Consider the following 13,956-nt stretch of genomic DNA (forward strand, 5'->3'; position numbering starts at 1 on the left):
TTTGCCTTGGATTGGGTGTTATTTTTGTGCCATCCGCTTCTACCTCTGTTACTTTCTGCTTCCTAGTCCTTCTCTTAATTGTGCTTTTGCTCTTCTTATAAGCAATTGCTGATGCTGTACATAATTGAATTGAATGTTAAGATTGACATGCTGAGAATTGAATAGTGTAAAAAGACAGTGATAGAAAACCCATGTGCCCATTTTGGAGAGCATAATAAAAACACAGGCATATTGACTACTCTAACTCTAACTAGTAAAATCACAGGAAATAGTTATACTGGAGAAGGGATATGGCTTGAAAATCGAAGTCCTTGAATTTTCACTATGCTAAAGGGACAAAAATTGAGCCATCACATATCTATACATGTCGAAGACACAAACATAATACACAATCTGCATAATGCAAAATTGAATTACAAATGATCATATAGAGAAGAGTAACGTGAAAGTACTGAAAATTAATTAATACCAAACGCTGCAATATTCTCATGTGAGGAATTCCATATCATGTATAAACTGCATACCATATGCTTTCTGTGGGATTTCAACTTTCCAATTCTCCACATGAATTCACTTGGATATTACACAACAACAAAAAACTAGACAAAAAAGAGAGGTACCTGATACATTTGGTGCCATATAAAGAATGGTATCTAAATGAAAAAAATTCTGTGTAACTTGACAAAATCAGATTATTGAGTTACCAATTCTTCACTTGATAAAAATTTGCAACTTGACAGATTCTTCACTTGTATATTATGGAATGAATCAATCTTTTTGCTGAGTGGCTCTGAATTTGTTTCCCTTTGCTTTTCTACTTCTGGAATTACGACTCTAGCCACCCCTCTCTCCATTGCACAGGTTCCAGAGTTTGTCATCTTGAACCTGAGTTAGATGCCTGCCATAGCTTTTTCTGGCATACCAACATCTGTACGGACAATCTGGGAAAAATATATTCAAAGATAAAAGTTTATGTCACAAAATTGTTACAAATATAATACAAAATCATTGATGTGTTCTTTAACTAACATTGTAAGCTTTTTCCCCCATTATTCTAATTATCTAATAGAAAGTTGAAGTTCAGCACATGGTAAGTAGGTCTATGTAGTGTCCACATTTCGAGTCAAATGGTCTCTTGCTTGTGGAGGTATGTCAGAAATATAATATAAAACTGTCTTTTACCTAACCGTTTAAGTTTTTAGAGTAGTTGGTTCATGACACTGCGTTTGGAAGAACTTATTTGAGCTTATGTTATAACATAAGTGCTTATGCAACTGTTTGAATAAGCTTACAAAAACAGTTTATGGCCTATCTATAGCTCATATTAGCTTATCAGTAAGCAGGTACAGGGTACACCTAACTACATGATAAGTGCTTATTGTCATAACCACTTAAATTAAGCTATTTACCCAAACAAATACCAAATTAGTAAGCATATTCATGACTTAAACCAATTGAGTGATTGACATAGTCACCTGTGGCTTTCTGCAGTGAAGAGTCCATCAACATGAAGCAGGTCATAAGTCCAAGGATATGTTGAAAAAGCTTCACACCTACCAAGTAACAAAATTCAAATCAATATTCAAAATTACCATATGATATAGGACAAATAAGATATGGTTCATATTACCAGTCATGGAAGGTTTGAATAAGGCCTCAATCATAAACCACGGAGAGTATTGAGACCATACAATGAGACCACATTCATGACCCACAAGTGGTCATTAATGAAGGCTGCAGCAAAACCTTTATAATCTTTGTTCATGTCCATCACATTTCTTATCATGCTCGTACCAAGATCAGGCAGCAACATCTTGTAGGGCGGAATCCGCTTCTTCCACTTACTGTCATCATGGCTGAAAGTGCTAGAGCTCGAACCCTGAACCGCGGTGATTCGTGAGAGCTAATTTCTTGTACAATGGATTTGGAATCGTGAAACAAGGGCGGAGTGGAGTGAACCATCCTGAATCTGGTTCAAGACAGTCATCACATTTTGGAGGGCAGCTTTCTTTAGCCTTTTTCCACACAGCAATGTCATCTTTTTGTTGTACAGTTTGAAGCACATTGAACTCAGCAAATCTTGCAGCTTGTCATAATCTGACCTTTGCTCTTTTATGATTTTGTTCCATCCACGCCACCTACGCTCAAAGTTGACTGGTGGACCAGACAAAACCCAAAATCCACCAGGACAAGAATACGGTGTATTTCAAGTAGATAAATTCCACCTAAAAGCATATATGAATATCCCCATCAGTTAATGAATGAAAATTCATACAGAACTTCTTAGCTCTAAGTTAACAAATATTCATCTTGGTAGAAAAACTAGAATGAAAATTAGCAAATCAGCTAAAGTGGAATCTTAGTTAAAGGATCAAGGGCATATTTTATACTCTTAAGTCAACGTCGCTGGTTTTCCATTCAAAATGCAAAATGCAACAGATTAATAATGCTTGTTTTTCGAAGAATTTGCTTTATATTGATGTATTTAGTGATTTAGTGATGTTGCACAATGAAAACCTAACCTGTATTTTATTTTTCTTCCAACTTTGAAATTGGTTAGCAATCTTCTTCACCCAAATTTGATTCATGGGTGTATTTATTTCCTTTGAAAATATGCTCATTTCCTGGAGATTCAGTAACATATATACTAAACCACCAGTTTCCATAAAAAATATGATTGTATTCAGTAATTCATATGCACAGAAAACATAATAAAAATACAGCTGTACAATTAGTTAAAACAGAATGAAAATAATATAACAGTGTGTGTGAGTTTATATTAACTAGATACTCAGACAAGGATAGTTGTTGTACCTGATGATGTTAAACAAAAAATCTATGTTCTGGCTGCCCAGTTCAATGGTGTGAGTGTGACCATCTGCTCACATAACAATCTTCAAGATGAAGACCACTAGTTAACAATCTGCATTCTGCACAGTTAGTTTTTTAAAATTAAAATATACCCAAAACAGGCCAACAAATCATGGACTCCGTTGAATGCAATGACAAAGTTAAACTGTAGTAAGAAAAAGATGTGAAATGAAAAATGTGGTTGGCTAACCTTTATGAATAATTTTTCTTTCAACATAGGGTAAATAAAGAAAAGTGTGCTAAAAAATAGCTTTCCTTTGTAGATGAGATCATGAAGAAAAGTTGGTAAGAGCAGAAGAATTACCTGCTGATAATCACGGCCTGGGTCATGAAATTACTTTCGTATTAGCCTTAATGCGTTGGATGTGGGTAATTTTGGGCCAAATTTGAGGGTGCTTCATGCAGCACTGTTCTCCCAGCAAAGGGCATTGATAGATGTCAAGTTCAGTTAGAGAGGCAGGCAGCCTTTCTCCAGCCATGTTCTCCAGCTTTGGACAAAAATATATTGTTAATTGTTGGAGGGAGGTGAGGTGGAGAAGCCCCTTGCAATCCAATGTCTCCAGACTAGACAATCCAATTAGATATAGTCTCTGAAGGGAGGGAGGCAGCAAACCCTCTTTTGGGAAGGACTTGATCCCATCACACTCACCGATCGTGATACTGGTAAGCATGTCCATGGATGGCCATGCTAGGCCTCTCAGTAGTTTCTCGCAGTTACTGATATAAATTTCTGTCAAGCTAGGAGGCATACCTTGTTCAGGAAACGACTCAATTCTTGGGCAGTTACATATCTGAAGAGGATTCAAGTTTGGGAGAAGAGTATTCATCTGACGAGGCAATGACTCTAACTTGCTGCAATCAGAAACGTCGAACTTAGTCAAGCTGGGAGCAGCCAATCCTTCTCTTGCCAATGATACTAAATTGGGGCATCCTTTGATCTGAAAAGAAGTCAGATTTTGAAGAGGTGATTGTGACACCAAGAGAGATTCCAGATTTGCACAGTCTGAGATGTATAAATATTTGAGATTTGGAAAAGTATCCAGTGCTAGAGACGTGAGAAAATCACAGCTGCTCTCTATTGACAGTGACTCTAGTAACTCGTGTGTCTGTTGCTGCTGCTTAGGGAATTCTAGTTCTCTACATCCCTCTATTTCCAGAGTCTTCAGTGATGCAGGTAAGCAATCCCCCGAAATGACATCATAGACGAGCAATGAAATAATTCCAAGGATTCTAGGAGAGGGAACTCTTGCAAGTCTAATTTATTGGCTTTTTTTATTTTTATTTTCTGCATGGCGGGTGCCTTTGGGAGAGAACAAGTAAGTTGCTTACAATCATCTATCTTAAGTTCTTCTAGAGCAGGGAGGTGACTTGGCAAATCTCCCTTCAATTCTGGACAACTTTTTAAGGTGAGATGCTTGAGTAGAGGGAAAGCACGTGGTTGCTCAGAACAACTCCACACCTTCCAACAAGGCATGTAATGAAATCCAAGAGTAATAAGTGAGGGAAAGGGTACTGTCAACAAAGAGCCGCCATCATTATTGTTGAAAAAACTGGCATCAACCGTCTCTAACATGTTGAAAATAGAAATACTCAGGTGCTTGAGAGATGGGAGACGTCCAAGTGAAGGGAGCATAAAACAATTCTTGCAACCAGATAGCGTTATGCTAGTCATATTGTGGAAGCAATTCTTTCCAACCCAATCCGGATAACTGGTACCCCTGTAGCCTTCTATCAATAGGGACTCAAGGTCTTGGTGAGGCTCCAACTTGCAAAGTATATCCATTTCTGTTTGGGAATCCATACAACCCTCATCGGAAGACAAAGACCAAATTAGTTCTAATTTCTGAATGTGCTTCTTACCCATCATTCTTGCCTCCAACGCTTCACTACCATTCTCAACATTCTCCAGTTTCATAATTGAAAACCATCCGTGAAGATTTGAAAGCCCACCCAGTTCCTTGATCTTGATTTCTTCATGCTTGCCCACAATGAAGTAAGGTAAATGCTGCAACTGCTTTAATTTGCCCATTCCTTTAGGCATCTCCTGTATTTTAGGAGTTTCATCAATACCAAGATAGTGCAAGTTCACAAGTTTTTGCATACCACCAGGTAGCATAGTCAGCCTACAACAAAATTCCAGCTTCAATGTTTGCAGATTGTACAAATTACACAATGCCTCTGGCAATGACTCTATTCCTGTCTTGGATAGATCCAAATAACGCAAATGGATCAATCCACCAATAGAATCATACAATGCAGTGAAATTTAGAAAGCAACGAAATGATAAAACTCTCAAGTACTCAAGATTCAACAGATCAGTACATGGTATCTCCTCATCATTCCTAGGAGGAGAACATCCATTTTTGGTACTCAAAAACGTTCTTAGGAATTTAGAACAGCTGAGCACTCCAACATTTTCTGAGCTAGGACTACTGTAATTGATGAATGACAAATGGCGAGTTTTGCTACCAATCATAGTTTCTTCCCCAAGATCACTACGGGTTGTTACAAGAATTTTACTTCCCCTCATCCCATATTGAAAAGGTTTTTTAAGAAGGTTCCAACTGTCATAATCTTCAATCCAAACATCATCCAATATAATGAAGAATTTTTTCCCCTTTAGCTTTTCCACCAACTTCTCCTGAAGTGAATTAAAATCATTGATTTGACAAGCTTGTTGAGTAAGTGCCTCTGTTAAAGTTTTCGTAACCCTCACGATATCAAATGCTTCAGAAACACAAACCCATGCTTTGGAATCAAAATTAAAATTTTGATTCAAATTGTCATCATTGTACAACATTTGGGCTAGAGTTGTCTTTCCGACTCCACCCATTCCCACAATAGGGATAACAGATACTTTTTCATTATTATCATCTAACAATAACTTGATTATAGTTTTCTTGTCTCCATCCCTTCCATACACACATTCATCTTGCACAGATGTTGATGGAATTCTACATGATGAACTCTCCATTGCAATCTCTCTGAGATCAAGACTCTCTTTTAGTTTTAATATATGCTCTAGTTTATCAACTATTTCCTTCAACCTACAAGCCATATCCCCATCTTGTGCATTGAAAAAGCGAGAGATGAAGTTAGTAGTTACCTCCTTTGGAGTTGCAGTAGCAGCTTTGGTAGAAATTTCATTCAACAAGTCATCAGCCATGTAGACAACATGTTTGAGTTCACTGAGCCAGTCTTTAACATCAGAGTCTTTGATCTGTCTCTGCTTAGCATCATTAAGCACAGCTCCAACCACTTTGAGAGTTGTCTTCAACCTTTCAAGTAAAGGGCCAAGCTTCTTCCCTCGGATGAAGTTGACAACCTCAGTTGAAGCAAGCTTGTCGAACACAACATTAAGGAAAGCACCCAGGAAAGCTCCACCGACCAACGTGGCTGCCATGATTGCAATGCAAGAGCAAAGTGACGAGATTACAATACAGAGAAGAGTTAACACTTAACAAAAGGAAAGGAATCACTTGCAGTTTGTTTTTTTAATCGGACACTGAACAGTGAGCTTACTGATTTCACATTGGACAAGTTCGGTGGATACCAGCTGGTCATTTTGTCCCTTCAAGATGAGGCACATTGGATAACATTCTATCTATTATTAATATATCTTTTGCTTTCAAAAAAAAATTAGTAGGATCCAAATTTATATCAAGTTTCCAAAATTCCAAAAAAAAATTCATGAAAGATAGAGAAAACTCAATTAAATTATAGTATTGTTGTAAAAAAATGATTAATGTACCATAAAATTTAAATTGGTTTAATAAAAAGTGTCAAGTTTCACCTCTCATTTAATTCTTATAAAAAGAAGGGATGTTTTTATTGAAATTTTTTCTTTCCATACTCTAATTTAAGACCTATTTCTTTTCCATAATCATCTTAGTTTTTCAATCCCATGCTTTTCATAAAGTAAGCAGTGCAATTTATCTACTTTTCCTTCCTGAACGTTCTTAGTTTTGATCTAACGTTAATTTTTAGTTCTTATCATTGTGGTTTGCTTTTTGTTTTCTTATGTGTGTTTGTTTATCCATTAAATTGGACGTGAATGAGCTTTTTCTCAATATGCAACAACGTTGTTCATATGCAAAACTGTCATGGAAATTGGAAAGCCAAATATCAGAACTGATTGTGTTTTTTCAACTGAAAACCAAAGATATACCCTTAAACGTATTTTACTTACTGCAGAAAAAGGAACTCTGGTTAAGGTTTGTGTTTTTGTTTTTATCAGACAATTTTTTTCAAAATGTGTTTGCCAGCCTATCTTTTTTTTTTAATCTCGACTTAAATTGATTAGCTAGTGATATAGGGGACATGAAAATCCAAGTCCTTGAATTGTACTATGCTAAAGGGGCAAACATTGAGCCATCACATATCTTATACTTGTCAAAGACACACAACTTACAAAACATAATCTGCATAATGCAAAATTGAATTAGAAATGATCATATAGAATAAAAGAGTAATGTAAAAGTACTGAAAATTAATACAAAACGCTGCACTAAGCTCTTGTAAGGAATTCCAATTCATGTATAAAAACTGCATATCATATGCTTTTTGTGGGATCTCAAATGTTCAATTCTCCACATGAATTTACTTGGATATTACACAACAAAAACTAGACAAACAAGAGGGGTACCGGATACATTTGGTGCCATATAAAGAATAAGTATCTAAATGAAAATTTTCTATATAACTTAACAAAATCAGATTATTGAGTTACCAATTCTTCACTAGATAAAAACTTGTAACTTGATTCTTGACGTGTGTGTATTATGGAATGAATCAATCTTTTTGCGGAGAGTGGCTCTGAATTCGTTCCCTCTGCTTTTCTACTTGTGGAATTACGAACATAGCCATCCCCCCTCTCTCACTGCACAGGTTCCTGAGTTTGTCATCTTGAACCTGAGTTGGATGCCTGCCATAGCTTTTTCTGGCATACCAACATCTTCTCTTTCTCAGCAGCATACTCAGTTTCATCTTTATGACACATCCATCGCATACCCTTGGCCATGGCTGCAATGGCGTCCACAAAATAAGTGGACTCTCGAATGATAGCATGTCCACCAGGCCTTAAAATTCTGTCCATTTCCAGCATCACATACTTCATTTCACATCTGCCAAATAACAACAATTGTCAGAGCAATCCTGGGATATATATTCAAAGATCAAAGTTTATGTGACAAAAAATTAGAAGTATAATATAAAACTATTTGTGTCTTTTACCAACAGGTTAAGTTTTTGTGATGGTTGGTTCGAGTCGGGATCCTCACCCACGGATGCAGGTGCAGCCAGTGTAAAAAGTGAAGTGCACAACAAATCACTTCATTAATATCTCATTTTCAATTAATCTTAGCCTTCAAATATTAAGATCAATGGATAAAATTTTGCTGGAGGGAGGCTAGGGGGAAAGTTGCAGGAAAGGATCCAAACTCAGTTCATAACATGGTATTAGAGCATCTATGACCAAGTGATCCGGCGTTTTCACCCCATTATTCTAATAATGGTTCAGCACATGGTAGGTAGGGTCAACGTATTGCTCATGCTTCAAACCCAATATGCAATAGGCTCGTGCGTGAGAGGGCAAGTTAGAAATACAAAATAAAATCATTCATGTGTCATTTACTCAACTACTTAAACTTTTGGGATAGTAGTTTCATGACACTATAAATACCAAATTGTTAACCATATTCATGAGTGATGAGAGTAAACCAGTTGTCAAAAAAGTCACCTGTGGCTTTCTGCACTGAAGAGTCCATCAAGATGAAGGAGGTCATAAGTCCTAGGATATGTTGAAAAAGCTTCACACCTGACAAGTAACAAAATTCAAATCAACACTATATCATATGATATAAGACAAATACATTCATAAACAAACAACACCTTAAGGTTCAAATTCAAAATTACCAGTCATGGAAGGTTCCAATAAGGCCTCTATCAAAAACGACAGGGAGAGTATTGGGACCATAAGATGAGACCACATTCATGACCCACAAGGGATCATTGATCAAGGCTGCAGCAAAACCTCCATAAGCTGTGTTCATGTCCATCACATTCCTTATCTTGCTTGTACCAAGGTCAGGCAGCAACTTCTTGTAGTGCGGAATCCGCTTCTTCCACTTGCTGTCATCATGGCTGAAAGTGCTAGAACTCGAACCCTGAACCCCTGTGATCCGTTCCGGAGAGGAATGCAGTCTTTCAGGCCACTTACGCATGTATGTGAGAGCTGATTTCTTGTACTTTGGATTCGGAACTACGAAACAAGGGCGGAGCGGAGTGTACCATCCTGAATCTGGTTCAAGGCTGTCATCACATTTTGGAGGGTAGCTTTCTAAAGAAAGCTTATCATAGCAGTTGTTGTCTTTAGCCTTTTGCCACACAGCAATGTCATCCTTTTTGTTGTACAGTTTGAAGCACATTGAAGTCAGCAAATCTTGCAGCTTGTTATAATCTGATCTTTGCTCTCCAATGGTTGTGTTCCATCCACGCCATCTACGCTCATAGTTCACCGGTGGACCAGACAAAACCCAGAATCCACCAGGACGAAGAATACGGTGTATTTCAAGTAGATAAATTCCACCTGAAACCATATATGAACAATAAACATTTAGAGGGAAACTTCTTAGCTCTAAGAAGGAGGAGTAATCAGAAAGCAGTTAACAAAAAGTTATCTTGGCAGCAAAACTAGAATGATAGTTAACAAATCATCTGAAGTGGAATATTAGTTACTCTTATCCATCTGATCAAGAGCATATTTAATACTCTTATCCATGATCACTTATCAGGCCAGGGAAAAATAACTCATCAACATTGCTGGTTTAACATTAATTAAAAGAAAAGTAATGAAAATTTTGAATGGTAAGATCTGAAAAAAGGAGATGCCAATAACAACCTAAAAGTGATTCTGGTATATGAGAATTGATTTTAAGGCTCCCAAATGAGCAACCAAACACACTATAACTTGTTAAGACTGATTAGAAAGAATTAACTGTCATCTACAACAGAGGTATGGAACACCAAGTTTAAGAAGCCTCATGCTGGTAAAATTAATGACAACATTGCATACACAAGAATTAGTTCAGTTTAATTGCAAAAAATTAAAATCCTTTGAAGAATTACCAAATTCTGTCCAAGGGATAAGGCATCTGGAGCAATGAGCCATGTCAAATGAATTTGATGGGAAAGGAAGTCTCTGTGTGGAGATGACACCAAGAACTGCTGGGATACCACGTTCCAAAGCAAATTGAACCTGAGCTTCATGGTTATCTCTTGGGGCAAGAGAAATTGTGAGAATCCCACGATCCAACAAGTCACCTCCCCAGCTAGCAACCTAAAACAAATCAGAGTTATGTAGATTAATTGATTTAATCACAAAACTTAGAAAAGAGGAAGCTATCACATTCATAAAATCAATATTCAAATATTAATAAAATGGGTGACCGAGCTTTTCATTAGACAACAGGACAAATAGTACGTACGACAATGGAATTCGGATTCCTTGCAGTTAGGGAATCCTAAATTCACTGAAATTGGGAGTTTGTGAGCATTGGATCCTGGTAGGACTGCTTTGGTTTAAATAGGTTGATTTTAAGTGTACATTAACCTCTTTAATTCGGAACTTGATTAAGATCTGAGAGTCACAGACCCCTAACATTAATGTATGTAAGTTCTGTCCTTGATTTAACTCCATTTGTCTATCACATGATTGAAATTTATAACTGAAATTAGGTAGTACTAAAAGCATATTCACATGGAAGTCAGAAAAAGGCAAGTATAGGAGGTAGAACTAGTAATAAATGTACAAGGAGTGTTGAGAAGATATAAGTAAAACTCACCCCACAACCAGTATCAATTGCGGTTCGAACAGTTCCATCTTTCATTTCTGGGATCAGATCTTGCATTAAATCAACATACTCACCAACACCATTGGGGAACATAGTACCCCCACCAGGAAAGAGAAATTTCTCCCCTTCCTTTCTCAACCAATGCTGATTAGATTTCTGCGTGTTGATCCAGTCATATGGAACATTCCTGACATTGGTAACGGGAAAACTTGTCAACATAAATATCAAGAGCAGGCAACTTAAAATCAACTCAACTAAGATCTTGTTTAGATGCGGACCAAATAACACTTATTGAAACTTATCTAGTGGATAAGATCCAATAATGACTCTCTGGTCCGCATCCAATCGGGTTTTGTATATTATACCTGTACCAACACTCATCTCTACTCTTTGGCCATCTGATTGGAGGCTTGTATCCAGATGGAGGAGGAACTAAGCATACTTTCCTCTCAGAAATTGGAGGGCAATGGCGTTCCAACAAAGTAAGCCTATAGGTGCCATACTTTCTCCATCTCTGTAAAATCAAGCATATGCTCAATCTTCAACAATGAAATTCTCTTCTACAAAGACTACAACATTATTAGTGCATGTTTGGAAACTCTTACACAATTGATTCTGAATCCAAAACTAATTTGAAGCCAAAATCAACATCATTAAGTAGCTAGCTTTTGTTGTCATAATTGATTTTGAGGAAAGAAAAACTGATCCAAACTGCTATAAATGGACTAGTATTAGTTAATAATACCTTTGGATCTGTGCAAGGGGTGTAGTCTTGATCATCAGTGCTGCATTCTGGGAAACTGATGGTTCTGATTTGCAGAGAACCTGAGGGCTGCCTAGAAGTGTCAAAGGTTTTCTGAATGGTGTTGACGACAACACCATCCTTTCCAGCATAGAAGACTCCACCAAGATAGAAAGATAATCCACACAGAGCAATCACAGTGAATACCAAAGTCAGAGACCGGTTCTTATCCGGATTGTTGTACGGTTTTCCATCTTTATCTTTATGATGCTTCATGGTCCAAGAAACACTCCACTCACTATCTGCAGAAACACAAAATACTAAACTTCAGTCCAAACAAAGAAGCAACATCCAGAATCATAGCCTCACTCACCAAAGGGAAAACCACTAGTAACATATTTGAATCAACTTCTATTTCCTTAGAATCAATTTTGAAACTCAGAAGCTACTACTCACAAAAGCTTCTTAACAGAATTGATTCTGGCTCTAGAATCAATTGCGGAAGGATTTCCAAACATACACTAGATCTAAATTACCAAACCCTCTTTGGCACAAATCCACACTCTAATTAAATAAGTATAAGGCCACAACAATTCAGATCACAACCAAGAATAAAAGAAAACAAACAAGGTTGAATAATTGCTACAAGAACCAGCAAAATCCCCCAACCTGAACAAAATGACAGACATGACACAAACTCCAATGACAGATCCAAAATTGGGAAAGAGAAAAATGAGATTGATGATTGATTTCAGCTGGTCAATACTAAACCGACCATTAAAACGACATAGGATAAAAAAAAGTAAGATTATATGAAATCTGATTCTCCTACCGACACAAGCTATTCCCCACTCCAAGTCACATTACCTTTATGATGTTCACATGGTATTGGGGCCCAATTCCAACCCTCACTGACTCAAAAAAAGGCAAAAGAAAACGCTGGATCTCACATCATGCCTTGTTATGTTCCAATATACGAAAAAAGGGAAAGTGTATCACGTAGTAGTAAATTAGTAATGTCAATGTCAACATTTCTTGACATGTAAGAAAAGTTCTTATCATCATGAACTTGTCAGTGATTCTTCCTGATCCACCATGTTATGTTGTTCTGAACCACCACCACCAATGGCAACAACCAAAAAGAGCAAAGACACACACCATTGAACACAGAAAAGAAACACAGCTTTCCTTTTATCCAATCCAGGTGCTGTTGATTCAGAGCACAAAGAAGGAACACACACAACACAATAACTCATTTTTTAAATAAAGGAAAGATCTTTTCCAAATTTCTTGGAACCCCATCTCTAGTTTCATTGTAAAATGCGAAAAAACAAACATCTTTGAGAAAAAGCACACAAGACTCACTCACCAAAAACATGATAAAAACAGAGAAAAAAACAGAGGACACAGGGGATGGTGTTCAAATCCAATGAGATCTTGATTTTCAAAGAAGAAGAACATAGAAGATAGAGCAAGTACAGAAGAATATAGATAAGATAACAAAAGAAAGACAGAAAATGGATGAAATTGCTAGTATGTACCCTTGTTCTTGTTCTATGATTCTTCTCTGTTTCTCTATGACCCTGCCTCTGGTTGAAGGAATCTGAAGAGATGAAAAGGGTGCTTCTGAATCACACAGGTATGGAATGTGAGTGAGAGAAGAAGGAGTGAAAGGCCAAGGTTGAAGGGGAAATAAGTCAGATTTGTGTGTGAGGCTAAACTAGACTTAGCTCCACCATTTATACAACTATTTGCTCGCCATGTGCCTCGCTGTCCCCTGTTTTTGTCCCCTGTTCCTTCCTATTTCGTCTTTCTCTCTCTCTCTCTTAAATCAGATCATTAAATATGTAAGAAAATTAAAAGTTACCATCTATGGAAAATTGGAAACCTCTTTTTCTTCAACAAAAAAAAGAAATACTAGTAGTATTATGAACTTAATTGATTGTAATTGCCAATTTGCCAAATATTTCTGACTTTTTCCCTTTTGACCTCTGCAAGAACATCGTTTCATATTTTTATTAATAATTAAATAAAAAATTGTTCGTCCCACACTTCATATTTGGTTATTTGAAAGTGTAAAAGTCGTTTACAGAGAATCAGTGTATATAAATTATTTTCTGAAATAAGAGTTTGAAGATTGTGTACTCATAATAAGAGATAAATTTTGATATGCCCTTATGTGAACCCCTTTTATACTGATACCAAATCGTTTTATATTTCATTAGTCCAATTGCTCATAAATATTTACATGATTTTCTTTATTTTGATTAATTTAAAATTTACTTCCAAACAATTATTAGATTTCAATGTAAATAAGTTTTATACCGGTAATCATACTCATAAAACAATTTTCTTTTAGCTAGCTTTTTTTTAGTTTTGTTACTTTTCCTCTTGTAACAAAAAAAAACTCATAATACATAATCTCTCATATTAAATTTTGGAATTAATATAGATATATTACGATTTTGGCCAAGGCTCACCATCACTATAAGA

At 36.6% G+C, this 13,956-nt stretch overlaps 1 protein-coding gene and 1 pseudogene across 2 annotated transcripts; both read right to left on the reverse strand.

The window, feature by feature from the left end:
- Positions 1-438: 438 nt before the first annotated feature.
- Positions 439-6,452, reverse strand: LOC130740236 (putative disease resistance RPP13-like protein 1; annotated as a pseudogene).
- A 934-nt stretch (positions 6,453-7,386) lies between these two features.
- Positions 7,387-13,193, reverse strand: LOC130740237 (probable methyltransferase PMT21). Of its 2 annotated transcripts, none has more exons than XM_057592765.1 (8): positions 13,005-13,193; positions 11,467-11,765; positions 11,087-11,235; positions 10,713-10,908; positions 9,997-10,207; positions 8,785-9,457; positions 8,609-8,686; positions 7,387-7,994 (listed from the first exon to the last, which is right to left on the reverse strand). In XM_057592765.1, the coding sequence occupies exons 2-8, from the start codon at positions 11,737-11,739 to the stop codon at positions 7,772-7,774; spliced, it is 1,803 nt and encodes a 600-aa protein (XP_057448748.1). In that variant the 5' UTR covers positions 11,740-11,765; positions 13,005-13,193; the 3' UTR covers positions 7,387-7,771. The 2 variants fall into 2 exon arrangements, with proteins under 2 accessions (XP_057448748.1, XP_057448749.1); XM_057592766.1 differs by lacking the exon at positions 13,005-13,193 and adding an exon at positions 12,133-12,287.
- Positions 13,194-13,956: the final 763 nt, after the last annotated feature.

This window comes from Lotus japonicus, chromosome 2, assembly GCF_012489685.1.
Source record: "Lotus japonicus ecotype B-129 chromosome 2, LjGifu_v1.2".
NCBI lineage: Eukaryota > Viridiplantae > Streptophyta > Magnoliopsida > Fabales > Fabaceae > Lotus > Lotus japonicus.

Bases quoted from the DNA above. Each gene is read 5' to 3' on its own strand.
- LOC130740237 (XM_057592765.1), bottom strand. From the start codon at position 11,739: ATGAAGCATCATAAAGATAAAGATGGAAAACCGTACAACAATCCGGAT. The intron at 11,236-11,466 runs GTATTATTAACT...TTGATTTTACAG, and splicing joins CCCCTTGCACAGATCCAAAG to AGATGGAGAAAGTATGGCAC. The intron at 10,208-10,712 runs GTGAGTTTTACT...GATTTGTTTTAG, and splicing joins CAATTGATACTGGTTGTGGG to GTTGCTAGCTGGGGAGGTGA.